The sequence below is a fragment of the Prionailurus bengalensis genome, chromosome A1, assembly GCF_016509475.1.
Source record: "Prionailurus bengalensis isolate Pbe53 chromosome A1, Fcat_Pben_1.1_paternal_pri, whole genome shotgun sequence".
Classification (NCBI taxonomy): Eukaryota; Metazoa; Chordata; class Mammalia; order Carnivora; family Felidae; genus Prionailurus; species Prionailurus bengalensis.
The window spans coordinates 19,550,029-19,576,952 of NC_057343.1; the positions used below are offsets into that span (position 1 = coordinate 19,550,029).

The 26,924-nt window shown below is 49.8% G+C and overlaps 1 protein-coding gene across 5 annotated transcripts in view; it reads left to right on the top strand.

The window, feature by feature from the left end:
- ATP7B (ATPase copper transporting beta) overlaps nt 1-26,717 on the top strand; it is a 72,485-nt gene extending 45,768 nt beyond the window's left edge. For 3 of the 5 annotated variants that reach the window (XM_043578087.1, XM_043578049.1, XM_043578076.1), the window contains exons 5-21: nt 153-314; nt 2,410-2,486; nt 4,253-4,427; nt 6,086-6,319; nt 7,019-7,110; nt 10,359-10,486; nt 10,601-10,755; nt 10,974-11,108; nt 14,050-14,244; nt 16,167-16,349; nt 17,623-17,791; nt 19,440-19,583; nt 20,865-21,007; nt 22,649-22,852; nt 22,936-23,053; nt 23,516-23,618; nt 24,250-26,717. In XM_043578087.1, coding sequence (XP_043434022.1) covers nt 153-314; nt 2,410-2,486; nt 4,253-4,427; nt 6,086-6,319; nt 7,019-7,110; nt 10,359-10,486; nt 10,601-10,755; nt 10,974-11,108; nt 14,050-14,244; nt 16,167-16,349; nt 17,623-17,791; nt 19,440-19,583; nt 20,865-21,007; nt 22,649-22,852; nt 22,936-23,053; nt 23,516-23,618; nt 24,250-24,523 — 2,691 coding nt within the window. In that variant the 3' untranslated portion in view covers nt 24,524-26,717. The remainder of the gene's footprint in view (nt 1-152; nt 315-2,409; nt 2,487-4,252; nt 4,428-6,085; nt 6,320-7,018; nt 7,111-10,358; nt 10,487-10,600; nt 10,756-10,973; nt 11,109-14,049; nt 14,245-16,166; nt 16,350-17,622; nt 17,792-19,439; nt 19,584-20,864; nt 21,008-22,648; nt 22,853-22,935; nt 23,054-23,515; nt 23,619-24,249) is intronic. The other 2 variants (XM_043578057.1, XM_043578065.1) reach the window with 2 other exon arrangements.
- Nucleotides 26,718-26,924: the final 207 nt, after the last annotated feature.

Below are 26,924 nucleotides of genomic sequence, written 5' to 3' on the forward strand. Positions count from 1 at the left end.
TCCTGCACACAGGTCTGGAGGTGGGAGTCCAGGGCCTCAGGAAGGGTGCTGTGGAAGGAGGAAGGGCTCGTGGCTGCCTGTTAACCCAGCCCCCCGTGTGCCTTTGACGGGATCCTCTCAGTCCTGAGTAGTATTTTTGTCTTGTGCGGCAGATCACGGGCATGACCTGTGCATCCTGTGTTCACAACATAGAGTCCAAACTCACCAGAACGAACGGCATCACCTACGCCTCTGTGGCCCTTGCCACCAGCAAAGCCCACGTGAAGTTTGATCCTGAAATGATTGGTCCGCGGGATATTGTCAAGATTATCGAGGTAAGTCGTTCATTTAAAAACATTATACGAACTAAGGTAGCGTTGTGCATCAACTATACTTCAATTAAAAAAAATATACCTTCCTTTTTCAAAACAGTGATTTATACGCACTGTAGGAAAATGAGAAAATATAGCTAACCAAAAAAATTAAAAAGAAAAAAGTCACCTAACCTCTCCTTCAGGTTTTCCGATGGGAATAAAGGTGCATCGTTTTAAAATAAACTGTGAAATCAAGTCAATATCAGACAGTCTGAGGGTGAAAATCAGTGAATGGGTAAGAAAAAGGATATCATTGTCTTAATTGCAGATATTCCTGGAGAAACGTCAGTATCAGCAGGATACCTGGCACATGGGGTTTAATTACCTAATTATAATTGTGAAGTATTATTTAAGCCTGGACCAAACATCTATAGACCGAAGGATTGTTGGAAATGAGACGAATTGTACTGCGTTTTACCACTATGTCAGGACTGTTCGTTGATGGGAGAGTTTGGTCGTTTCTCTTTTGGAAAATTACTTAGTGTTCATGCACTCCCTACCTCCGTTCCCTCCCTCGCTTTGTCCACAGACACCGCCATTTCCTTTTTAAGGCCCGTATTCTACCACACCGTGAGCGGGTGAACATTAGTGCTGAGCTGAATGGGTGAAGATAGTCAAAACTCAACGAGATTAACTCGTAATAACTGATGGTCAGCATAAATGGAGTTCAGCAGGACGTTCTAACGCAGGGAAGCGTCTTGTGGCAGGCCTGAAGTTGTCATTCATTTTCTCTTCACTGCGCGCGTGTTTAAGGGAGATGTTGTCTGTTGTGTGGCTTAGCAGAGCTCTTTGATGTGTGTTATTTAGGCTGCTGCCGCTGCTGCTAATAATTCTGTCCTAGAGGCACACAACACAGCTTCTTTATCAGATGGAGAAAGATCCCCAGAGAGGTTAAGTGACTTTGCTCGCTGGTACCCGCTAAAGGTTGCAGGACTGGCCCTCAAACCCAGACCTTACAAGCTCAGCGGCCTTTCGAGTTTTGCCACACCACAGGTCTTACAGAACAGCAGTGATGTGGCCCTGATGAGGCTAAGAAGTCAGACTGTTGTGCTCATAGGCGGGAGAGTCCCAGGTGGTGCTTTGAGCACATGTCAGTCACCCTTCTTACTTACCATGCCCGTCCCGGCCCCCATTCTGCCCGCCGACCTCAGGGCGGTGCCGCCTTTATCCGTGTCTGAGGAATATTGCCAATGTCTGGCCTCCGTTCTTGCATCTCTGGTGCATCTTTTCCTAATGTAATTAGGTTGGTATTAGTCATAAAAGGATTTGTCTTTACACGGTCCTAGATGCTCTTTCTCCAACCAGAACTTTTCATTTTTGTGTGAAATCCCAAAGAGTCCAAGGCCCCTCTTTATATTGTGCTGACTCTTGGGACATTTCCTGACAGCTTTTCCTGTGTAATTTCATAAAGGGGTCAGATCAAATAAGGAAGAGAGGGTCAGGGAGCGAGGCGGCGCAAGAAACGCTGAGAAGAACCAGCAGATTGCGGTACAGTCCCCATCTGGCTTCAGTGGGAGCCGCAGCGTGCAGGTGTTGAGGGAGCCAGGGTCTGCTCAGTGGGAAGGGGCCTGGGCTGGGAGTCCGGAGACCTGAGCACCAAGCACTGGGCCTCGCTCTTCTGACAGCACGATGGCTCTGGGCAGGATCTCTAACCTCTGACCTTCAGTTTCCTCATGCAGGGAATGAGTGACCCCTCCATGTTTGGGGTTCTTCACACAGCAGTTCTGTGTGTCTAATTCAGCATTGATCAGCCTCGGGGCATGCTGAAGTTTCTTCCAGAACCTGCTGCCTTAGCCCACAGAAGGAATAGGAGTCGCCGTCTGGGGCCACCTCCTTGGGGATGACACAGTCTGTGAGCATAGCTGGTGCTGGACCTCTGACAGGACTTGTAGTATGATTTGGGAACGGAAGTCATGAACGGAAAAACCAATCCAGTCTTTTGAGCGATTTTCGAATGACTTTCTAATTTCAAAAGATGTAAAATGCTTTCTACCAACGCATGTTTTAACCAAGTGCCTTCCTCCCTCTTTCTCACTTTTCTTTTTTTAATAACAAGGAAATCGGCTTTCATGCTTCCCCGGCCCAGAGAAACCCCAACGTGCATCACTTGGACCACAAGGTGGAAATAAAGCAGTAGGTAGAACAGAAAAGATACGCTGCAGCTCTTGTCTAAGTGTCCCCCGCTCCGCCCGCCCCACTGGGCCTGACTGCCTCGTTCTGTGCTTAAGGGTGTCCCTGCCCGCCTGGCTTCCCACAGTGCCGTCCACATGGACTAGCTGCCTTACTACCCTTGTGACATTAACCCTCTAGAGGAGCGCTGTCCCGACAGACCTCCTTGCGATGACAGAAGTGTTCTCTACCCTCAGGGCCCAGTCTGGGAGCCACCAGCTGCTGAGCTGTTCATGGGACTAAGGAACTGAGTTTTTAATTTCATTTGATCTTAACTGATTTTAATTTAGATAGCCACTTACAGCTGGTGGCTAACAGACAGGACAGCACTTAAGTTGGGATGGGAGGGAGAGGGTGTGGGTTTTTCCTTTTACAACACAGTATCTTAAGACTTTATTTGAAAGGGTTCTAGAAGTGGGGTCTGAGGGCAGGAAGCATGGTCACTGGAAAGAAAATGGCCTGGGAAGAAGGAGGCCTGAGTTTATTCGTTGATGCAGATGTGCACTTACTCATTCAGCAAACACACGGGCACTGTCGTATGTAGGGCGCTATGCCTGGTGTTAGGAATGAGTGGGATACTGTCACAGCTGGGCTAGGAAAGAGTGGGTGGGCGGTGGATCAGGTGGGTTAAGGGGGTCTGGGAAGCCAACTAGCAGGAGACACATGATCTGAGCCTCAAAGAATGAGTGGAAGTTTGCCAGGCAGTGGAGGTGGGGGTTGAGGTGAGAGTTCTCAAGGGGCATGGAGGTGACAGCGGGGGGGGCCCCTCAGGGACTCCTGTCCTTTGCTCTGGTTGGCATGCCTGGAGGAGGCAAGGACTGAAAGGAGATGCACCTGGAAGGCCAGCGGCCGGGCTAATTCCAGGGCCCTGGCGGCAGCCTGAGAGTGTAGACTTCAGTGTTGTAGGCCAGGGTCTGTGGGCCAGGGTGGAGATGTGTCAGAGCTTCCACAACAGTCAGTGGGAATTGCATGGATGCTGACGCTGACAGGAGACCAGAGCTGTCACTGTGGTGTCCATCAAGAATGCTTTACGGTTCTCACTGACTCTTTAATTTGTTTTAATATTTATTATTTTGAGAGAGAGAGAGAGAGAGACAGAGAGAGAGTGTGAGCGGGGGAGGGGCAGAGAGAGTGGGAGTCACAGAATCGGAAGCAGGCTCCAGGCTCTGAGCTGTCAGCACAGAGCCTGATGGCGGGGCTTGAACCCACAGACGGCAAGATCATGACCTGAGCCGAAGACGGACGTAACCGACTGAGCCACCCAGGCGCCCCAGTCACTGACTCTATTTTGAAGGTCAAACGTATAAGTATGTTCATACTAATACAATTTTGCTCTTATCTGCTTTTTACTTGGGAGTCTGTATAAGATTTTATTTTGAAGAAAGAGCAGCAGGCAGCCATATGGACTGGGATGTTCAACTTCCTGGGTCTAGATTCTCAGTTCTGGGCCTCAGTTGCCTCCCCTAGAGATTAGAGGCAACAGGTCAGCCATGGGCAGGCAGAGGCTGTCTGTATGTCCCTGGAACAGCCCTGAGAAGTGTGAACGTTTAGATATCCTCTCAGGTGGCGGGCGTCAGGGAGAGAACCTTCCCTTCATTTTCGTACCCTTGGCCGGCCGGCCCAGACGTGTGCCAAAGGCAAGTCTTAACCTGAGCCCCCAGGAGGAGACTAGCCCATAACCCAGCTGGCAGGTGACAGCTAATAGGTTGCTGTGCTGCTTTGCTTTGCAGGTGGAAGAAGTCTTTTCTGTGCAGCCTGATGTTTGGCATCCCTGTTATGGGTTTAATGATCTATATGTTGGTGCCCAGCAACGAGCCCCACGAGACAATGGTCCTGGACCACAACATCGTTCCAGGACTGTCCATTCTAAATCTCATCTTCTTTATCCTGTGCACCTTCGTCCAGGTGGGTATCTTCCCTCCCTGCCTCTGTGTGGCCAGCAGATTCTCTGCCCTGTCATGCCAGACACAGCCCATCAGCTTGGCTTAGGCGGCATTTTATCACAGCTTTCCTGCAGGGGCTGCTGTTTTCCTTTAGGACCTGCGGGGGGCACTGAAAGGACCTGGTTTCGCTGTCACTTTCACAGTGGTTGTAGGTGGTTGTAGGTGTTGGTGACGCGGTGTGTCCCGTATTTGTTTATTGTTTAGTTTGCACTGCCTTTGTTGTCAAAAGCAGTGGCTCGTGCCCCGAATGACAGGGCTGTGGTTCTGAGGAAATTATAATTTATTAAAAAATTGTTTTTAACGTTTATTTATTTTTGAGAGACAGAGACAGAGCATGAGCAGGGGAGGGGCACAGGGAGAGGGAGACGCAGAATCCGAAGCAGGCTCCAGGCTCCGAGCTGTCAGCAGAGAGCCCGACATGGGGCTCGAACCCACGAGCCGTGAGATCGTGACCTGGGCCAAAGTTGGACGCTTAACCGAATGAGCCACCCAGGTGCCCCCTGAGGAAATTATAATTTAGAAGAGATGGGCCTGCTGGAGCTTCTACTCTAGGGACGATATTTAGGAGCTGGCTGTGTTTCTGGTGGGAAGTGTGCCCTCCCATCTGTTTTAGAATAAAAAATAAAACTCCTGAGGTAACGTGAGAATGTCTCTGGTTTAAGACTGAGTGTAATTATTTGTCAGCTGAATTTGCTTTTCTCTGTATTTTCTTTTTAATTATAAATGTAATATATATTTATTGTAGATAATCCAAACCATACTGAGGTAGGAGAATCAAAGGGGAAGATATTCTTTCGCTAGAATCATACCCTGCCTCCAGCCCAATCCTGTTCCCCAGGGTTACCTTAGTATTATTACTGGTTGGACGTGCATGTTTAGAGATCTTCATCTATGTAGAAAAAATACTCATTTTCACGTATATGTATGTGTGTACATGTTCACATAATATAGACACACGGACTTTGGGTTTTTTTTTAATTTTTTTTTAAATGTTTGTTTATTTTTGAGACAGAGAGAGACAGAGCATGAACGGGGTAGGGTCAGAGAGAGAGGGAGACACAGAATCTGAAACAGGCTCCAGGCTCCGAGCTGTCAGCACAGAGCCTGATGTGGGGCTCGAACTCACGGACCGCAAGATCATGACCTGAGCCGAAGTCGGACGCTTAACTGACTGAGCCACCCAGGCACCCTGGGACTTTGTATTTTTTAACGGAAATAGGATCATACTAGATAAACTGATTTATAACTGGCTTTTTCACTTAACCATGTCTCATGGGCATCTTTCAGGTGAGTGGTTTATAGACCTAGCACACATCCTCTTTTGGGACTGCATAGCACTATCCATGTTATAAATGAACCATGATTGATGTCACCATTGCCACCGTTCTCTGCTGATGGACATTCAGGTCACGTGCTGTGGGTTTGAAAGGTCCCCCATGACCTTGACCCTCCGTTCCTGTGGCCAGTAGTCTTATGAATCAGGAAATACTTTTCCTACATGTCACTCGCAGAGTAGAAAGTAATGTCTAAGCATTTGCAGCCCTGAGGGGCCTCCGGGTCTCTGGTTGCTCCTTGGACTGGATGCCTGCTCATGCAATGTTGCTGTCCTCTGTCTTTCAGCTCCTTGGCGGGTGGTACTTCTACATCCAGGCCTACAGATCTCTGCGGCACGGGGCGGCCAACATGGACGTGCTCATCGTGCTGGCCACGAGCATCGCCTATACCTACTCAGTCATCATCCTGGTGGTGGCCGTGGCTGAGAAGGCGGAGAGAAGCCCCGTGACCTTCTTTGACACCCCCCCCATGCTCTTTGTGTTCATTGCCCTGGGCCGGTGGCTGGAACACGTGGCGAAGGTAACTGCAGCTCCGGGGGAAAAAAAGAACTGTGTCTTCAGTAATATAAGTCTTAATTCATGTGAACGCCTTGTTTAGAATTACTAATTATACACAGTCTGGCAAAAGACTTAAAGAAATGTGAAACCGACATATAATTAGGTGTTCTGATCGCTAATCTCCAAACTGATTGCTACTTCTGAAATCCCAGCTAATCTGGTTAATTACTGAAACCTTTATTCAGGCGCATTGTGTAATGAAAAGAACTCCGGATTTCAGGCCCGCACGTATACTGCCTCTTCGTACATAACTGAGTATTTGGCTCATGAGTCTAGAAATCCATGTTTCCATCTTACGGTCAGGCCATATTTAACACCCTTCATTTTAATGTATTCTATAAAAGGTAGGACTGAGGCCCTAAAAGAAATTAAATTGAACCTTTAAAAAAAAAAAAAAGAGGCAGTTAGTAGGCAGACTGGTCCTGTCTTTTCAGCTGAAATGTAATTCATAGAACTTGGTGGTATTGTACCTTCAGTGTGGAGATGACTGCAGTGAGTAACATCCATCCTGGAGGAGCCTTTTGATGTGCACTGTGTCTGTGTTATGAGGGGTCGGCCTCTTTCCGCAGGGGTTTTCTCTGATACCCGCCTGGTAAGCATTGGTCTGGGTTTGCACCGGTCAGCTTATGATAGCTTGTTTTCCATTCTGGCCGTTTCCTAGAGCAAAACCTCAGAAGCCCTTGCCAAACTCATGTCTCTCCAAGCCACGGAAGCCACCGTTGTGACCCTTGGCGAGGACAACTTGATCATCAGGTGGGTTGTCTTCATCCAAAGTTTTCGACCAATTTATATCAGACTTGTGTAAGACACCTGAGACACCCATTGTGTTCATGACCTTACACTAGACATTGTGGGGGCCAGCAAAGACTTGTGTGGCCAGGTCCATCCTGTTGATCCAGGTAATTAATAAGGCGTTTACAGATTACAAGATCCACGAGAATTCAAGGTGGTGTGGTTTGCTGAATGACAAATGAGAGGTAGAGGTGATTCGTGTCTCTGGAATTGAGAAGAGGAAGGCTAGCGGTGGTCAGGGAAAGCTTCACAGAGCACGGAGCACGGTCCACACATTGGGCCTTCCTTGCAAGACCTGAGGATTTACAAGGCTGAGGGATGAGGTTCAACTTGCCAAGGAATACAGATGGGAGAAGTATATTTCTTCTTCATATAGTTAGCAGATACTAAAAATAATATGGTGGTTATTATTATTGCTGGAACTTATATAGCATTTATTGTCTGTCAGACACTTTTAACCTCTTTGTATTACATCTAAATTAAAAAAAAAAAAACTGTAGGAGGAAGGGACTATTATTACCTTTATTTTTCAGATGAGGAAAGTGAAGTTCAAAAAGGCTAAGCAAGTGGCCTAAAGTCACACAGGTATTAAGTAGTGGAATTGAGTTATAACCCAAGCTCTTGGTTCCACAGCCCATATTCTTAACCCTTACACATACTGGCTTTTAAGGCATATTTGCTTATTTTTTTAAAAAAAATTTTTATGTTTTCTTATTTTAGAGAGAGAAAGACAGAGCATGAGTGGGGGAGGGGCAGAGAGAGAAGGAGACAGAATCCAAAGCAGGCTCCAGGCTCTGAGCTGTCAGCACAGAGCCCGACGTGGAGCTCAAACTCACGAACCGTGAGATCATGACCTGAGCCGAAGCCAGATGCTTAACTGACTGAGCCACCCAGGCGCTCCAACGCATATTTAATAATACAGGCATTTTCACGAATTCAGGCTTCTGTATTTCCCTGGTCAGCCTCGTTTTCATATTCTAGGCAGTGCTTATTTCAGACCTTCACATTCCTGAATTCTCTCTCCAGCCCCACCACTCTCCCCTTTGGACTGTGATCTCACTCTGACTCCGGGGTGGGAAATGCATCAGTTTCCTGTCACTCAGCCTACAAAGCTGGCCTTCCCTCTGTACGCTCCCTTCCTCTCCTTCTGGGCCTCTGCTCAGGAACGTCCCTCTGTCAGTGTCTCATTGCTCTTCAGTGTGTCTGTCTTTGCTGCTTCTTACCATCCAGCATGACTTACAGTCCAAACTCCTGTTGTCAAAGCAGCCCTGTGCCCCACCCCAGTGGTACTGCCCGTTCTGCATGCTGTGGCCAGTGTGGGTTCGTGAGTGTGTGCCCCAGAATGGCCGTCGGAGGCTGAGACAGGCCCTCCTCCGTTGCTTCCCGAGGGGGTACTCGGCGAGTCTGTGCCGAAAACATGAATCAGAGAATGAGGCACCGGCAGACCACGGCCTGGAAGCACTGGTTTTTGCCCTGATGCTGGCTTTTGAATATGAGTCAGAATTACAGTAGCGATAGTTGAGATTTGAGAACTTACAGGATACCATTCCCAGTAGCGACCAGTAGGTTAAACTGCCTAATTTAACCCGATCACTCCCCTGGGAGGTGGGTGCTCCCACGGCCCCATTTCTTTAGGAAGAACCCGAAGCCCAGTGGGGTGGCGTGACTTGCCCAGAGTCCTTGGCGGGCGGGTGAGTGGCAGAGCTGGGACAGGCGCCCTCTCGGCCACCGGCTCACCTGTCTTGCAGGTGGGTGGACACTGTGTGACAGCAGCTGGCACGTGGGGGCTCCACGCACTCGACTGCCGTGGCTCCACAGCGGTTGCACACCTTGGCTTCTTTTTCTCACAAATTAATGACCTGGGAGTTTCTGAGATGCGGGAATGTTCTGGCTGGGAACAAAGCCACGGACCGGCCGCTTTTACTGGGCGCCTTTCATTTTGAGGTGCTCCTGAAGGCACTGGCTGCAGGTACAGGGACTCCTGCCTTGATTTGAGTATGAGGAGACATGCGTCTCTGCCAGGAGACAGAAGCTACGTGAAATGGCCCAAGGATGCTGGGGCTCCCCCCGTCACAGCTCCGTGTTTTTCCAGAGATGGTGATTAGTATTTGCGTGTGGACACCCCGTGGGCCCTTCTACTGCCGTCATCACTGTGGTGGTGCCATTTTCAAAGCCAGAGTCCCTTCTGGCTTTGCCGCAGACCAGCTGTAGGTACCTTGTGTATTTTGACAACTCCGGGATTTGTACCTCTAGCTCTGCCCTCTTCTCTCAGCTCCAGTCATATTTTCTGCTCCCTACTTGACTCAGATAGGCATCCCAGACCCGACATGTCAAATGAAGGTCTTTATTTCATCTCTTCTCTCTCTGTCCTTCAGCGGCTTCTGCACACTTGTCTCCATCTCAGTAACTGAGAATTTCGAGCTCCTCTTTGCTTCTTTTCTTTACTCATTTAGCATATCTGCGTGCCCTGGAAATATCCTGGGTGTTCATGCCATCTCTGGCCCACGCCACTGCCATCTTTTGCTTGCCCACCTCTTCTCCCAGCCTCTATTATTGTCCCTGCCACCCGTGCTCATGCAGCAGCCAGAGCGATGACTTGAAAATGTGAATCAAATTATGTCACTTTCCAGTAAAACTCTTAACATTGGAAGCCCGTACTCTGTTCTGCAAGCCTCAACGGGATCTGGACTCTGCCTGCTTCACTTCCTGTTTTTCAAAGGCACCCTTCCTTCCTGCCTTAGGGCCTTCGCATTAGCAGAGTTTTTCCCCTTGAACTTTCTTTCCCCTGTATGTTGGCCCTTCTTGTCTTCCAGGTCACAGCATGTCTTCCAAGTGAACCCCCCCCACCAAAAAAAAAAAAAGAAAGACCTTGAGTCACATTATTTGCATCATAACACTTATTTAATACCTCGGACTGTCCTGTTCATTGTCTGTTTTTTCCGCAGAATTGGTCTTCATGAGGGTAGGGACTTTGCTGTCCTGTTCACAGCTGTATTTCCAGTGTCTAGTACAGCACCTGTCACTTAGCTGTGCACTAAATATTGACTCAGTCTGTAAATGAACAGATAAAATGAATACCGCCACTCAGTGTAAAAGCCAAGAGTGTAACCAGTCCAACACGTTGTCTAGAACCCGACCCGGGTGGCAGACCAGCAGGGGTGAGCTCCAGTTAATTGCTGTGTGCGTAACTTGAGTGGCATTTGTTTCAGAGAGGAGCAAGTACCCATGGAGCTGGTGCAGCGGGGCGACGTCATCAAGGTCGTCCCCGGCGGAAAGTTCCCGGTGGATGGGAAAGTCCTGGAAGGCAGTACCATGGCTGACGAGTCCCTCATCACAGGTTAGGTGGCTTGTTTCATGTTCCCTTTGGGTGGGTATCACAGCACCTGCCAGGTCACATGAGTGCTGAGTGGGGCTGAATGCATGATGGTTGGTCTCTTTTCTCCCCCTCTAGGAGAAGCCATGCCTGTCACTAAGAAACCCGGAAGCACAGTGATTGCTGGGTCTATAAACGCACATGGCTCTGTGCTCATTAACGCCACCCACGTGGGCAATGACACCACTTTGGCTCAGATTGTGAAATTAGTAGAAGAGGCTCAGATGTCAAAGGTAATGAAGAAATTAAAAAAAATAACACAACTTCAGCTTCCTCATTTTAGGAATGACTCCAAGAGCTTTGTAAAATCAGGCAGATTTTGCGGAGTAGGGATTGATTAGTAAGTGTAGTTAAGGAGGGGGCTCGGAACCCCAGTTCTTGCTCATGCTTGTGGTGTTTTATTTCTTTGTGGATTGTAATTTCCCCTGGTCTTGGTGTTTTGTTTTCATAGGCACCCATTCAGCAACTGGCTGACCGGTTTAGTGGATATTTTGTCCCATTTATCATCATCATTTCAACGTTGACGTTGGTGGTATGGATTATAATCGGTTTTATCGATTTTGGTGTTGTTCAGAAATACTTTCCTGTAAGTTGAATGTTTTGGGCAGTATGGTTGCTGTGTTTTAAATAATCTCTTGCCATTAATCCTATTCTCTCATGTCTTAGATTCATTGGGCTTTAATTACCCATTACCTTTATTTGCTTGTTTTGCTTACTTAAGGCAGCAAAGTCTTAGCCAGGATAGGATGATCAGTCACTCTGTTCCTGCAGGTTTTTTTTAAAGATCCTCTTGGCTCTTTAGTTAGATGATTATACAGATACCAGTTGGCTCTTGGTTGTAATGCTTAAAACATTTACATTATGTGATCTTGGCCATTTCTGGGGTTATAAGGCACATATCATAGGTCACTTCACAATTTTGATGGCATGATAATATTACTTAACAGATATATTACTTAACAGATGTTAAGAAAAATGTTTTTGCTGTCTATGTCCATCAATACCATCCTCAACCTCGCAGCTTCCCAAGCAACGCTAAAGCTTCTTAATAACTAAATATTTATTAAACATAACATGAGACCATGGAATATACTTTCTTGAGTTAAAAACTGATGAATATGATCTTAGGAATTTCAGTTTTATCAAAACCCTTCCAAAAAGGGTGTAAAATAAAAAAAAAAAAGCTTTTCTGCCTGAGAAATAGGAACTGTGGTGATTCTCAGTTGGGAGTAATTTTGTTGCCCCCAGAGACATCTGGCAATGTCTGGAGACGTTTTTGGTTGTCCTGACTGGGGAGGGAATACTACTGACATCTAGTGGGTAGAGACCAGGGATGCTGCCAGATGGCCTACCACACAGAGCACAGCCCCCCACAACAAAGAATTATGTGACCCCAATGTCAGTAGTGCTGAGACTGAGAAACCTTGATGTACATCAACAGTGAATGGCCCACATGGTGTAGTATTTGATAACTGCCCGGTGAGTGGAACAGTGTTTTATATTCAGCCAAGTCTAATGCGTATTTTACCTTAGGGCCATAATATAAGAAACATGGACCAGAGCATTTTTTTCTTAAAAAAAAAAAATACCCATAATTAAAAGCACATCTTACATTCTCAGGGTGCATGTCATATACTAAGATGTCACTTTCTGTCTCCAGTTTCCTATCTTAAAATGAAAAATGTCCATGTTAAACTCTTCCTGACATCTTAAGGAGACCTCAGTGCTTTTAAGAGTAACCTGGGACTGTATTCCTAGAATTTGCCTGGGGCTATTATGGCACCTGACTGCCCCCAAATGTCCACTTTTGCGGGAGAGCAGCTCCTTGGCACGTGGCTGTGGGAAAAGTCATTCCCAAACAAGTTGGAATATGTGACTTTCTGCTGGTCTCTGCCTTTCCATCTTACGTTGGCTTCTTTTGTTTTTATCCGCAATATCAGGGAGGATGCTGGCGCATGAGGTACTGCATGTTCCTTTAAGATACTGTCACCCTGCTGTGTGATGTCACTTGTAGGGAGACGTTCATGTCACCTTCTAGAAGTCCACCCAGTCCCGTCGGAGTGTCCGGTGTTATTTTAACGAGAATTACTGTTGTTTTTTTTTTTTAATCATATCATCTTTATCTCTAAAAACCACAATTATGTCTTAAATACTGCGTCCTTCTATCTGAATGCAACTGTTTCTAATCAAAGTGAAATGACCCTTTAATAATGCACCTTATTTTAGGATTCTGCCTTTCAAAATCAAGGAATAAAGTATAGATGAACGCTAAAGAGATTGTGCTCTGTATCCTTGATTTAGAAGACATACTATAATTAAAGTGAATATAATGTCTCCTGATTGTACCTCAGAGACAGCCGCCATTTTGAAAAATAAACCAAGATAAATCACGATGTCAGAATGCAAAGAGTAACAACCTTGTGGGTCGCTAGGTAACTGGAAAAGAGACCCATATTTTGTTTGTTTGGAGTTTACCAAGAAAACAGTAGTGAAAAAAATAGAAGAAAATAAAGGTGGCTCCAAATCCCTTCCCTAGGGATTTGGAGTCCCTAGGAGTAACAGTTTTTTGCACTTTGGTGAACATCCTTCCAGTATTGTTGAAGGACTATGTAGAGATATGGGCAGATAATTTCACACTAATTCAGTCACAACACATGCCATTTTGTGGTTGCTTTTTTTTTATCCAGCAGTGTTACTGATGTCTTTCCATGTCAGCAAGGATAGATACACATCATGATTTCAACAATTGCATAATATTCCATTATGTACATCATACCCACAATTATTTTTTTCATACCCACAATTTAATTCATTCCCTATGGGTTGTCTCTAGTTTTTTGCCATTATAAAAAACGCTGTGATAAGTATCTTTGTATCTTTAGCCACTTGCATGATTATCATCTAAGATTCCTTAGAGATCTATGATTTTTTAAAGTTTTCATAAGAATGATAAAAATAACATGTAATATTGTTACTATGTAATACGGAAAGTGTAATAGTTACAATTTTTAGGTGCCTTTCTTCTGCTAGATATTGTACAATGCACATTTATATGTTTATATATATATATATATATATATATATATATATTTATATATATATATATAATCTCATTTAACCCTTATAACAACCAGCTGGGCATTATTGGTATTATTGTCTCCGTTTTGTATGTGAGGGAGCTGAGACCCAGAGAAGTCAAATTAGCGTCAGGGCCAGGAAATGGATATACCTAGTCCGATTCTAGAGTCCATGCTCCTTTCTCCAGCAGAGTTTCATATACCTCTCATCATGCCTCTCTCAGAGGAAAGCCTGTGGGATCAGGTTGGAAAACTGGGCTGGGGAACAGTGAATGAGCCATGTGATAACACAACACTGAGGCAGAGTGGAACGCACCATGTTTCCCAAACCCCCGCTCGTCACACAGACTCAGGTCCCACTGCCTGCCTTGAAATGTTCTCATGTGATTAGGAGTCTATGGGATCCCTCATTTAACCCTCAGCCTGCCTGTATCTGTTTCCTCTTTTCAGACCCCCAACAAGCACATCTCCCAGACAGAGGTGATCATCCGGTTTGCGTTCCAGACATCCATCACGGTGCTCTGCATTGCGTGCCCCTGCTCGCTGGGCTTGGCCACACCCACGGCGGTCATGGTGGGCACCGGGGTGGCCGCCCAGAATGGCATCCTCATCAAGGGAGGCAAGCCTCTGGAAATGGCCCACAAGGTTGGCCTTGCTCTCCTGCCTGTCCTTTGGGGTCTTGGCTGGAATGACTTTGTAGGTGTTGCTGTGTGATTTTTTTTTTTTTTTGAAACTTAGTCCTCGTGAAAATGGTATCTGTTTAAATTCTGTATTAAGAGGACAACCTGGAAGAGGCTTGAGGGCACTCCATTAATTAAATAAAACAGAAAGCCAAGACTGACTGGGAATGATAGCAACAACAGCTAAGAGTTGTAAGATTAAATACAAATTGATTTCGTCTCATTAACAACTCTTTGAGGTGGGTGCTTATTATTCCCGTTTTGCAGATGAGGAAGCTACAGCGGGAGGAGGTGAGGCAATTTGCCCAAAGGCCTACAGCTTTGGCAGAGCTGGGACTCACACCCGGGGAGCCGGGCTCAGACAGTACTGGAGCACAAACATGTGATTAGCAGAGGGATCCTCACTCCCGGGAGTGGAATAGTCAGCAACCGTGTTTATGAAGAATCTTTCTTTGGCCCAACATGCCCATCCCTAACCTTCCGTCCCTCCGTTTATTTACGTTTGTTGAGCATTTACTTTGTGTGTGTGGGTCCTGTCCTAGGCCCTGGCAATGGCCATGGGCCTCTGCTGTGAGGGAGCTCACACGTTAGTGGGAGAGGCAGGTGTGGAGTATGCAGACCACAAATCTGTGAAAGCGTGTGAGGCTGGCAGGGTGGTTTAGCAGGGACCTAACCTGCACTTGTGTGTGTCGGCCTGGGGGTGAGTGGGTGCAGAGGCAGGAAAGGAAGTACAGGGGGTCCACCTGGGACCAACCAGTAGAGCCAGAGTGAGCCAGACAGCGGAGGTTGGGAAGGATGTTCTGGCAGTGGAACAGCCTGGGGAGGCTGTACTGTCCTATCATAGGCTCCATAAGATCAGGGACTGGGAACTCTTTTCTCACCGTTGTGTCCCCAGCATCTTGCCCAGGGTCCGGCACATCGGAAGCGCTCAGCGGTTACTTGCTGAATAAGTAATGAGGAACCGGAAGGAAATGAGAGAGAGAGAGAGACTGACAGGAGAAGGGCTGCTGAGGGAGCAAGGCAGGGAAGGCAGGGCCTGGGAGTTTCTGTCAACTCCAGATTGGATCCGGAACTTAACCCCAAGAACAACAAGGGGCCGTGGAGGGGTCTGAAGCCCCGCAGGATGGAACTGGGTTACTTGTTGGGAAGACCGCTGTGCCTGCAGAGTGGAGGGAGGGACGAAAGGCGGCAAGAATTGTTGGAGGCAGAGCAGTTACGCGCGTTGCTGAGGCTGGCGCTCGGCATCAGAAACAAAGAGCTGAGTGTTGTTTGCTAAGTGAGGGAAAGCCGGGCCTGTGGGGCAGTCTGGGCACGGCGAGCAGCTGGCCTTCGACGGGGCCTGGGGCTTGGGGGAGTGTGGAGTTCAGGGATCGCTGGGCTGTGGCCGCGGACACAGGGACCGACCAGCAGAGCCCAGACCCGTGGGGACCACGGACCCAGTGGGACAGGCGGAGAAAGTGGCTCCGGTGGTTGGTTACATGGCCAGGGGCACCGCCTTCCCCCCCCTCCAGCTGCAGTGTGAGCGCCTTATTCTCAGGCGGCCACAGAGACACTGCAGGGCGCTGACACGGACAGATGTGCGTGGTGGCATTGCCCAGAAGACGGTGCCGTGCCATCTCCTGTCACACTGGAGTGACAGTTTCTGGCTCGACCTGGCAAGGGTTAAGTCACAGCGTGGATTGTTCCAGCTGGACTGAGAGGGAGACAGTGTCTTTGTCGCAGGAATCGTGAACCCGGGATTGATCGTGGAGGATTGAGTTAATGGAGTCATGAAGGGATGTTACTCACTCGAGCTTAGTTGAGTGGAGTTCTGCCTCAAGGTTGTGTGGACTCTTCAAGTCCCTTCCACCTGTATACGTGATCACCAAGGTGTGGTTGTTTTGGCAGATAAAGACTGTGATGTTTGACAAAACTGGCACCATTACCCACGGGGTCCCCAAGGTCATGAGGGTCCTCCTGCTCGTGGATGTGGCCACGCTACCCCTCAGGAAGGTTCTTGCTGTGGTGGGGACTGCGGAGGCCAGCAGCGAGCACCCCCTGGGTGTGGCAGTCACCAAGTACTGTAAAGAGGTATGTCGACCTGGGCATTGCTCACCCCCCCCCCCCCCCGCGCCCTTCCCCCCCTCCACCTCCCCTGCTGTCACCGGCTGGGCTGGAAGCCTCCAAGCGCCTTCCTCCTCACAGGCCTTTTCTCCTTGGCCTCTGTAACCGGAGTCAGCTGCCTTCCGGGAGGCCTTGGCTTGTGGGGTCCGGAAACCCCTCAGCAGCCCCTGCGGAGCAACAGGTTGGAGATACGGCTCACAGCGCTGGGTCCCTCATCCCGTTGCCAGATTATCACAAAAGCAGTTCAGCGTTAACACTCATTTACTGAGATCGTACCGAGCTTCTGTGCTCTGGGAGCTGGCGGTCGGGTGGGAAGGACAGATGGTGGAACAGTTCGGTCCCTTACGAGCACTTAGTGCAAGAGGGATACGAAACCAAATGAGGGGTCGGGGTGAGGCAAGGAGGGAGCCCTCAACTGGGGGCGGGGAAATGGAGAGCAACCAGCAGCAGTGAGCGAAACGCCCCGTGGGTTCTTGGCAGCTAATGGGGAAGCTGTCATCCTTCGACCTCTCCAGAGGAAAGGCCTGTGTAGTTTTCCGTTTTCAGTCTAAACATAGAGGCAGCGGGATGTGCCGGAATATGGCCCCGAAAAATTTTAAACGGTCTGGGCGAATAGGATTATGTGAATGTAGAAAGGTGGTGTGGATGCCTGGGGGAAAAGTGGACAGCTCCACCTGGACAGGGGCTCTTCCAGAAATCTCCTTTGGCATTTTGTGTAGGGTCCTTCGGACCACCATGTCCCCTCTCTCCTGATGTTTCAGGATGAGCTGTGCTCTCTCAGCCCTCCTCTGCTGTGTAGTTAACCCAGATGAAACAGCTCCTCAGTCCTTTCTCCTGCCACTGTCCTCGTCCCCCAGGGTCTGTATAGGGGTGGTTACCCTCTTGCTGGGCTCAGAGCTGCTCTGTTACCATTTCCCCCTTCCATCGTTTTCATGAAATGATTTGCAACATAAAAATAATCTTTCCTCTTTTTGCTCTCCCACCTCCTTTAATTTGAGGCATTTGCTGTGAACTGCTCTTCTCCTTTCAGTCTGCCCTTTGTCCAGTATCATGAGGCATCAGTTTAATAATCATAGTGTCAGTGTCGGATAAGAGAAGGGATTGCAGAGTTACTAGTCCGTCTCCTCCCCTTCCCGGTCCTGCTTACCCCTCAGTTCTGGCTGGTGCTGTGCCTTTCTGCCCCGCTCCCCGGGGTCTGTCCTCCCTCCTACTCACCTCCCCTCCCTCCCTGCCTCCACAGGAGCTGGGAACAGAGACCTTGGGGTACTGCACAGACTTCCAGGCGGTGCCAGGCTGCGGAATTGGCTGTAAAGTCAGCAACGTGGAGGGCATCCTGGCCCACGGCAAGCGCCAATGGAGCACACAGGCTGGGGTCTCGAACGGCGTTGGCGGTGTCCCTGAGGAGACAGGTACCCCTGGCCCTCGTCTCTCTGCCCGGCCTGCAGCGGTGGGGTCCGGCCGGCTCAGGTGGCGGCACGCCAAACCGGGGAGCCTGTGCCAGCACCGCTGGGTCCCCTGCTATGGATGGGGGTGGCTCATGGCTGGGGTGCCGCATGCCCGCCTCCCCCAGGAAGACCTGTGGCTTCTCTGTTGTGTTCTCTGATGCATCTGAGTCTTGACGCTACTGAAATTCATAGAGGGTTGTTTCTGCGACCCGTAATCTTCAGTCTCCTCTTTTTCATCCCAAGTGGGTCTTCTCCTAAGCTACAAAGCAGACAGATGGGAATTCTGCTTTTGCCTTTCCCGTCTCCCTCCCGTGCGGTGGAGCTCTGACGGGATGTGTTGTGTTTACAGAGCTGGCGGCAGAGAATGCAGAGGGGAATGGTCTGCCCAAGCCAAGAAGGGGTACTGTGTGGAGCAACAGCTGTCTTCAAATAGCGGCTTTTCTGACTCTAAGCATAGCTTGCTAGCCACCGCCGTAAGAGTGTAGAAACCCTCCCAACCCCAAAACCCCGTGTCGAGTATTCTCTCTTCAGTGCATTGGTAGTTCAGTCTTGCTTGGGAATGCATATTGTTAGAAGCCACCTGCCACCTTCTAGCAGTTTAGAACCCTAGGGTGACCCTTCCATTTAGTTCCGGGGACTGGTCTGTGTGGTGACACCTAAGTTAGTGGCACACAGAGTTAAAAGGTGACAGGAGATGGGGGTGCCTGGGTAGCTCAGTAGGTTAAGTGTCCGACTTCAGCTCAAGTCATGATCTTGTAGTTAGTTCAAGCCCCGCATCAGGCTTACTGCTGTCAGCCCACCCGCTTCAGATCCTCTGTCCCCGTCTCCTCCTCCCCAGCATGTGTATGTGTGTGTGTGTGTGCGCTCTCTCTCAAAAACAAATAAACATTTAAAAAGAAAAAGGGTGAGGGGCGCCTGGGTGGCTCAGTTGGTTGAGTGTCCGACTTCAGCTCAGGTCATGATCTTGCAGTTCATGAGTTGGAGCCCTGCGTCGGGCTCTGTGCTGACAGCTTAGAGCCTGGAGCCTGCTTCGGATTCTGTGTCTCCCTCTCTCTCTGCCCCTCCCTCCCTCTCTCTTTCTCTCTCTCTCTCTCTCTCTCTGTCTCAAAATAAATAAACATTAAAAAAAATTTTTTTAGTACATCTTTAAAAAAAAAAAAAGGCAACAGGGGAAGACTCACCTAGACTTTTAGGAGGAAAACCTTTAAGACATTTCCTAGATAGAGACTAGTTATTTGCTGATGCCCCTTGGGTCAGGCATCTGTACCAAGCTACAATTGCTGCTTCAAATCTCTGCAGAAAAAGAACCAGCAGATACCTCTTAAAGGCAAATAAGAACACTGCCTAATGGTTAATGGGCTCATAACATTTTCACACATACTGCACGTACCTTTTAATCCACCCCGTTTTAATCCACATGCTCACATTCCACACGTTAATTACTCTTTTTTCCCTGGTCCTTCAAGGATGATGCTACGAGAGGGGCTTACTAGGTACAGTTTTTCAGAACGGTTGAAAGGACATTCTGCTGTTCAAAGGATCCCACGGTTTTTAGTCCTTTCGCACAGTAAAATTGGACTCTTTGGGAATAACCACAAATTCTTTTGAACAGGTGCAACCCCCCAGACCTTCTCTGTGCTGATTGGGAACCGCGAATGGATGAGGCGCAACGGCTTAACCATTTCCAGCGACATCAGTGACACTATGACAGATCACGAGATGAAAGGCCAGACAGCCATCCTGGTGGCCATTGATGGTAAAATGCCCCACCCACCCCTGCCTTCTGCTCTCAGAAACGAAGTTTCTTAGGGATATCTGGCAAAAATAGACTTTCTCGGGTTTTTTTTAAAAATATATTTTCCTGTCTGTTAATTTAAATTCTCTAGCCCCAAAGGCTGCCTTGACAGTTTTTCACTTCGTTCTCGGTCTGGAGGTGTCTCTCTCGTTGTGTCCATCCTTCCCTGACACCCAGAGCGAGGTGGTGTCGGCCTCCTTGGTCTTACGTTCTACGCTGCCCTCGCTATCATTGTCTGCATCCGTCCAAGCCCGACGTTCGGTCACCCGCCTCCCCCATCACTGCAGACGCAGCCGCGGTTTGCTGTCCGGGAAGGTTAGCCGCGGGGTGCCCTCCAGTAGCGAGACCCACTGCCCCGCTCCACAGAGCTCTCCAGGATTGCATGTGTCTCAGTCCTCAGGTTGTGTCCGCGGCTTCACGCCTCAGTGGATTGGAATCTTCCTTTGCTGGTGTTCTCTCTTATAGAAGTGAAACTGTATGCAGATGAGCAACATAAATTATTCTCATTTTTACTGCTTCAACCAGATATGTCCTCTGTCACTCTTTTCTCCTGCTCACACCACCATGCCCTTTCCAAAGTCCTTATAAGCCCGCAGTCCCCTCAGCAACTCAGATCGGAATCTGCTCAGCTGAAGGGGCCGTGCCCTCGGTCACACCACTCGCCCGCATCTGTCCCCCCGCGCCCCAGTCCTCGAAAGCCTTCCTGCCTCAGGATCCAAAGATTCACGCAAAACAAAACAAAACAAAACACAACAAACAAAAAAGTTATACAGAGATGCGTTCTATAGGAAGGACTGATTTTCTGTTTGGACATTCATCACTTTTAAGTAGCGTTTATTGTACTCATTCCGATTCTCGTGTTCCAAAAACAATAGCTAACATGCATTGCGTTATTATGACCCAGACACTCTGCAAAGTGATAGATGTTCCTTGCAGAATATTTGGAAGATTCTGAGAACTATAAAGAAGAAAATGAAATTACTCCTTATCCTAGCCTTCGGAGAGCCACTGTTAGCATTTCATGTTCCTTCCAGACTTTTGTATGCATCTACAAATGTAGGTAACTTTTAAGAATGCAGAATCAAAGCCACGTTATGTTTTGTACTTCGGTGCTTTGCTTTCGCATGTGATGTTGCATTATAGAAACGATCACCGGTAGTGGAGCCTCCTTTATTTCCTCCTTTGCCCCTCGGGCCACCCAGCGCCCGCCATTGAGGACTCACCTGAGGGTGTCCCCTGCAGGCGTGCTCTGCGGGATGATTGCCATCGCGGATGCTGTCAAGCAGGAGGCAGCCCTGGCCGTGCACACGCTGAAGAGCATGGGCGTGGACGTGGTTCTGATCACTGGGGACAACCGGAAGACGGCCAGAGCCATTGCCACCCAGGTGGGGGCTGGGGGCCGGGGATCTTCCCCCTTTCAAATTGACCTTAAGCCCACTGGAGCAGTTTGAGGGGGAAAAGTCAGCGACAGCCGGCGCATCCAGTGCCCCACCTTGCGTCTGGTCTTTCCCCGTGCTGGGTGCGTTTCTCTCCTCATGCTCTGTTCTGGCCCGAGCTGTGCAGCATCCCACGGGAGACCACTGTGCTGCCGTTGCAGAAGGCAATTCCAACGTCCTCTGCGTCTGTATCTCCAATGGGGGAAAAAAAATCATGGCTTGAGAGTTGAAATATACAACTTTCTAGATTTGGGGTTTAAGGGAATGTTTTGTCAGCTCAGCTCTTTTTTTTTTTTAACGTTTATTTTTGAGTGAGAGAGAGAGAGTGCACGCATGAGTGGGGAAGGGCAGAAAGAGAGGGAGACACGGAATCTGAAGCAGACTCCAGGCTCCGAGCTGTCAGCACAGAGCCTGACGTGGGGCTCGAACCCAAGGACCGTGAGATCACAACCTGAGCTGAAGTCAGACGCTCAACCGACCGAGCCACTTGGGTGCCCCAGCTCAGCTCTTCCCAAGTGTGTGCAGCCGACACGGCTGGGTCGCGGGCAGTTCTCCAGCAACGCTCACTCCTAGGCACTGCTTCCTGTCCGCCCGACTCCGCCCAGGCCGATGGCTCCGGTGCAAATTCCTAAAAATTACACAGCCTCCCCAAAGAGGTGTAAAGTGTATGTTTTTGAAAATGAACTGCTTCCTATAAGCGAAGCCCCAGTACCTCTCTAAACGTGGCCTTCCTTGCTAACGATGGTCTTGTCGAGTACCCATGCCTCTTCCTGGTTAAAAATCATTTATCAGTTCAGCAAGCACTTCCTAAGCACCACCTATGTGACAGGCCACAGAGCAGAGTGAAGAGGGCACCTGCCCTCCAGCAGCTCACTGCGCTGGGGGGAGGGTGGACCAGTGGCCAGGGTTGAACTGAGGGCTCAGTTCTCCAACAGAAAAGTGCACAGGACATGTGGGGGATGCCAGATCACACCCCCCACCCCCCGCCCTGGCAAGGGCTGGAGACCCCTTCCCAGGGGAGGAAATGCTTGAGCAGGGGTGGTCAGATGAAGAAAAGGGGGAGGGATGGAGAAAGGGTAGCTGACGGATCCAGGACAGAGCAGGCAGCCTGAGCTCCCCAGCAGTGGGCTGGAGAGCTGCCAGGAGCTGAACGGGGCAGAGTCCAGGCTGGGCCTGCTGGGCCACAAGGCAGGAGGCCAGAGACACGCAGAAACCAGTTATAGGGGGGGCCTCGGGAGGCAGACCGAGGAGTGCGGTTGTCATCCTAAGGGAAGTGGGAGCCACTGGAAGTCTTTAAGCAGGAGAGTAGCGTGATCGGCTGACCACTGCTTCGGGAAGACCACGGTGGGCATAGGGGAAGGGGAGGCTGGGAGGTGGACAGGGAGACCCGCAGGGGCCTAAGCCTCCGTGGAAGTGGGGGAGGGCACCAGGATGGGCACGCATGCCCTGGGATCTACAGGGTTTGGTGACTGACGTCATCGACTGGACCAGGGGAAGATGACTCACACATTTCTGCTACTGTTCACCGTCCCTTGCCAACAGCAGGTGTCGTGTATTTGTTCCTTGACTTCTCTTTTCCTTTCCCTTTAGGTTGGCATCAACAAAGTCTTTGCAGAGGTGCTGCCTTCTCACAAGGTGGCCAAGGTCCAGGAGCTCCAGAATGAAGGGAAGAGAGTCGCCATGGTGGGAGATGGGGTCAACGACTCGCCGGCCTTGGCCCGGGCCGACGTGGGCATTGCCATCGGGACAGGCACAGATGTCGCCATTGAGGCTGCTGACGTTGTCCTCATCAGAGTGAGCTTGGCTCTGTCTTCTCCCGCCCTGTTGTCCAGGTCATGTTGTCCAGGCTCCTGACTGACCGTGTGTTCCTCCTACAGAACGACTTGCTCGACGTGGTGGCGAGCATTCACCTCTCCAAGAGGACCGTCTGGAGAGTACGACTCAATCTGGTGCTGGCATTGATTTATAATCTGATCGGGATACCCATCGCGGCAGGTAGGGTGGCTTTCACCTGTTTGCTGACCTTTGACTCCAGCTTCTTTGACAGCAGGCTTCTGTCTGCCTGCTGGGTTCCTGCCAGCCTAGTGGGTAACCCGCTTCACTGGCTGCCAGAGCGTTTTAGAAAGAGTTTGGTTTCATTATGTTCTCTGCTTCATAAGTCTCTAAAGGTAAATGAAAGCTGCAGAGAGGGTCCCTGGGGTTCCCTGCTCCCTTGGAGCTCCTCCTGAACCCGTGATGCATTTGGGGACCGTCCCAGGAAGGCCAGGGTGGGTGGGTGAGCCCAGTCCCTTTGACGGCACCCCTACCCAGCTCCGAGACTGCCTGTTGGCACATGGTTGTGACGTGGCAGCAGGGGCTTCTGAGCCACCCAAAGGAGGAGAACTTCACAGTGGGCAGCCCAAAGCGGTGCCCCTCACCTCTGGGCTGTGGCGTGAGTGTTGTCCTTCCCTTGGCCAGGGGTCTTCATGCCCATCGGCATCGTGCTACAGCCGTGGATGGGCTCAGCGGCCATGGCAGCCTCCTCCGTATCTGTGGTTCTCTCGTCGCTGCAACTCAAGTGGTGAGTCCCTGGAGGCGGGAGCATGTGCCACGGCGGCACTCTCCAAGCCTTCTCCCTCTACCCAGCCACCCCTTTCCCTCTGCCTCCTGGGCTGGATGGATGTGTGAGGTTCCCAGCGCACCTGAGGCAAAGACAGGACGGTGGAGCCATATGTGTGTGTGTGTGTGTGTGTGTGTGTGTGTGTGCGCGCGTGCGCGCGCGCGCATGTGTGTGTAATGACTTAATCAGCACCACGAGTAAGTAATTCTCCACCTCGCAGCCATCATCATATGCTCGGCTGTTATAGTTAGTCGGCTCAGGAGTTGTTGACGTGGAAATGTCATGTAGACATGGAATCCTCGTGCATTATTATTTTTCCTTTTTTGAAAAAGATATTTGTTCATGCTTTCACTTAACAAAAGTTAATGGCAGCCTACTATGTGCCAGGCATTTAGATAGCAAGTTTCTGAATCAGGTGAACTTTACCTGAATCCTAGGAGCTCAATACCCTCCCCTTTAAAATCCATGAAGTTTTGATACTGTATGTTATTGAAAGACTTTGATGAGAGGTCTTTGCCAAGTTTCCAAAAAGAAAAAAAAAAAAAGCCTCTGTTCACAATGTGTCAAATGCTCTTGGATCCTTGCCTTGCAGCTATAAGAAGCCCGACCTGGAGAGGTATGAGGCCCAGGCCCAGGGCCGCATGAAGCCCCTGACTGCGTCCCAGGTCAGCGTGCACGTGGGCATGGATGACCGGCGACGGGACTCACCGAGGGCCACGCCCTGGGACCAGGTCAGCTACATCAGCCAGGTGTCTCTGTCCTCACTGAAGTCGGACAGGCTGTCTCGGCACAGTGCTGGGGCTGACGACAATGGGGACAAATGGTCTCTGCTCCTGAATGACAGAGATGAGGAGCAGTGCATCTGAAAGTTCCGGGCGGGGACGGTCCCGGGGCTCGGTCTCCTTGCTGAATAGTCGGGCCGGCTTTCCTGGTAGACGAGGCTCGGGCTGGTCAAGTACGACACCAGCAGCAAGACGGACAAGGTTCCTGTCCGGCCTCGGGGACTTCTGCTCCCTGGACATTCCTGGTCATCTCTCCTAGCACGTGCCGCATCCAGACGTGGCCCCTGGGTCGGCCCACCCTGCCTAGATCCCACTAGCACAGGGACCAGGCATCCTGGCCAGACCCTGCTGTTGGCACAGGCTTATCGGGAACGTGGCTGGACTCTCACAGAGGAGGGGACAGCCAGCCCTCCGCACAGGCCTCTGCTTTTGTGTTTGGGATGATTGCTTATAAAAGGACCAAAAACTTGGCTGGGCCTTTCCTTAAAACTCATGAAAAGCCGTGAGTTTTGACAAGACCCACACACATCAAGTATCCGAGACCGCAGTTTACCTCAAATGCACCCCATTGACTTCTGCCGGCACGGTCTCTTCCTTTTCTGTTCTTCACACTGGGGATGTGCCTCCCCCCCCCCCCCCAAGCCCTGCCCGGTCTCTGAGAGCATGGCTGATGCCGTAGTGATCCCTGCTGCTGCTCCCGGGCACCTCTGCCAGACTCTGCTCCCTCACATGCTTGGCCGGAGAGCCTGCCATGCTTCTCTTCAGGTTGAGGAGAGTTTTCTTTCTTGCTAGTGTGCCGCTTGGCCACAGAGTCCTGGCCACGTGCTCAGCGGCCACGGTGGCCTCCTCCGTGTCTGTGGTTCTCTCATCGCTGCAGCTCAACTGGTGAGTCCCGTGGGGCGGGAGCGTGCACCACAGGCGGCACCCACTGGGCTGTCTCCCCCACAGAATGGCCTGCTGTTGTGGATTGTCGCTGCCCCACTGGAGGGAGGGTCTCAGAGCCTGAGACCTGAGAAATTCTGCTCCCTGTGGGGTCCAGGCACTTGGGACCCTGGGAGGCCTGTGGTGCTTGAAATGGGTGTCCTACGGGGAGGTGTGTGTGCTCACAGGAACCTCCCTGCAGGCCTCCGGGAGCTTCAAATTACATGGTCTGCTGCGTGACCGTCACCTCGTGGCATTCATTCAGAACTCCTGCCAGGCATGCCCCTGGTGGTGTGCAACTCCAAGCAAACAACGATACCCAAATCAGAGGAAATCAGTTATTCTCCATGAGCTCCTACTTCTGCACCCTGAGTCAGTGCCTTAGGAAAGGAGTCACCACACCTTCCCCAAGGGAAAGTCTTTCACACTTTGAGTGGCTCTTTGTGGTGGGGCAGGAATGGGGCCAGTTTTAGACTCTAAAGTCGGTGGTAGTTGACAGAACTACATGGGAGTAGACGAGTAGGATGAAATAAATTTTAAGGTAGAGCCCTGATCGCATACACAGAATAATTTTATTTATTGAGTATCAGTTATTTTTCAGGGACAATATAAGCACTTTCTATAGGTTACCTCTAATCCTCCCAGCATACCAGCAAAGTAGATACTATTGTCCACATTTTATAGGCGGGGCAGTAGGCCCAGAGAGGCTACGTATCCTGTCCAGGATCACACAGCCAGCACACTTGCCAAAACGGGGATCCAAGTTCATGTCTCTTGGCTCTGAAGTCTTTTCTTTATTGCCGCTGCCACCCAAATATCAGTTTGGTAAGAATAAATAGGAAAAGGGCACTTGGCTCTTAGAAGAACAAAGCTGCCAGGCAATATACTCATTGTTATCAACTGGGCATGAAATTTGACCGTGGGGTCAACTTCCTCACCTTCTCCTTGGATGGTTTGTTTCCATTTTCGCATATGATTCCATTCTGTTGGGTCTTGCCCTCTAAAATGCAAGTGCAGGGTTCTGTAGTGCCTCTATCATTTTCAGTCTTCCTCTCCTTCCAGGCCCCTTCCCGTTCTTCCCTTCCTTTATTCCTGGCTGTGCTTGGGAGTGTTTCTTGTTTTCTTAACTAGGTTAATCATTGTCTAAAGAATCTAACTGCATTGATTTTTTTCAAAGGCTTTTAGGACCATAAACATCATGTGTATATGGCCATGAAAATATTTATATAATTGCACAGAATGTAACCTTTAGATGTTCAAGGGGTAAGAATTCTTGTGTGCGTCAGATAAGAGCAGTCCCTATTCCAAAAACTTTCCATGCTGTATTAGAATAAAGTTTATTTTTATTCATCTGAAAGTCTGCCTCTTGCTGTGTGTGTGTGTGAGAAGCATAATTGAGGCCAGTGTGGCTCCGTCTTTACTGAGAACTTCTGCAAGGTGCCGGCTTTGTTCTGCCTCATCAGGGCACAGAAGGGCAGGGTTTTAAACCGTGGAGGCCGTGGGGGGTGGCCAGACCCTCTGATGTGCCACCCCTGGCACCATGTGGGCCCCTCTCCTGGATACA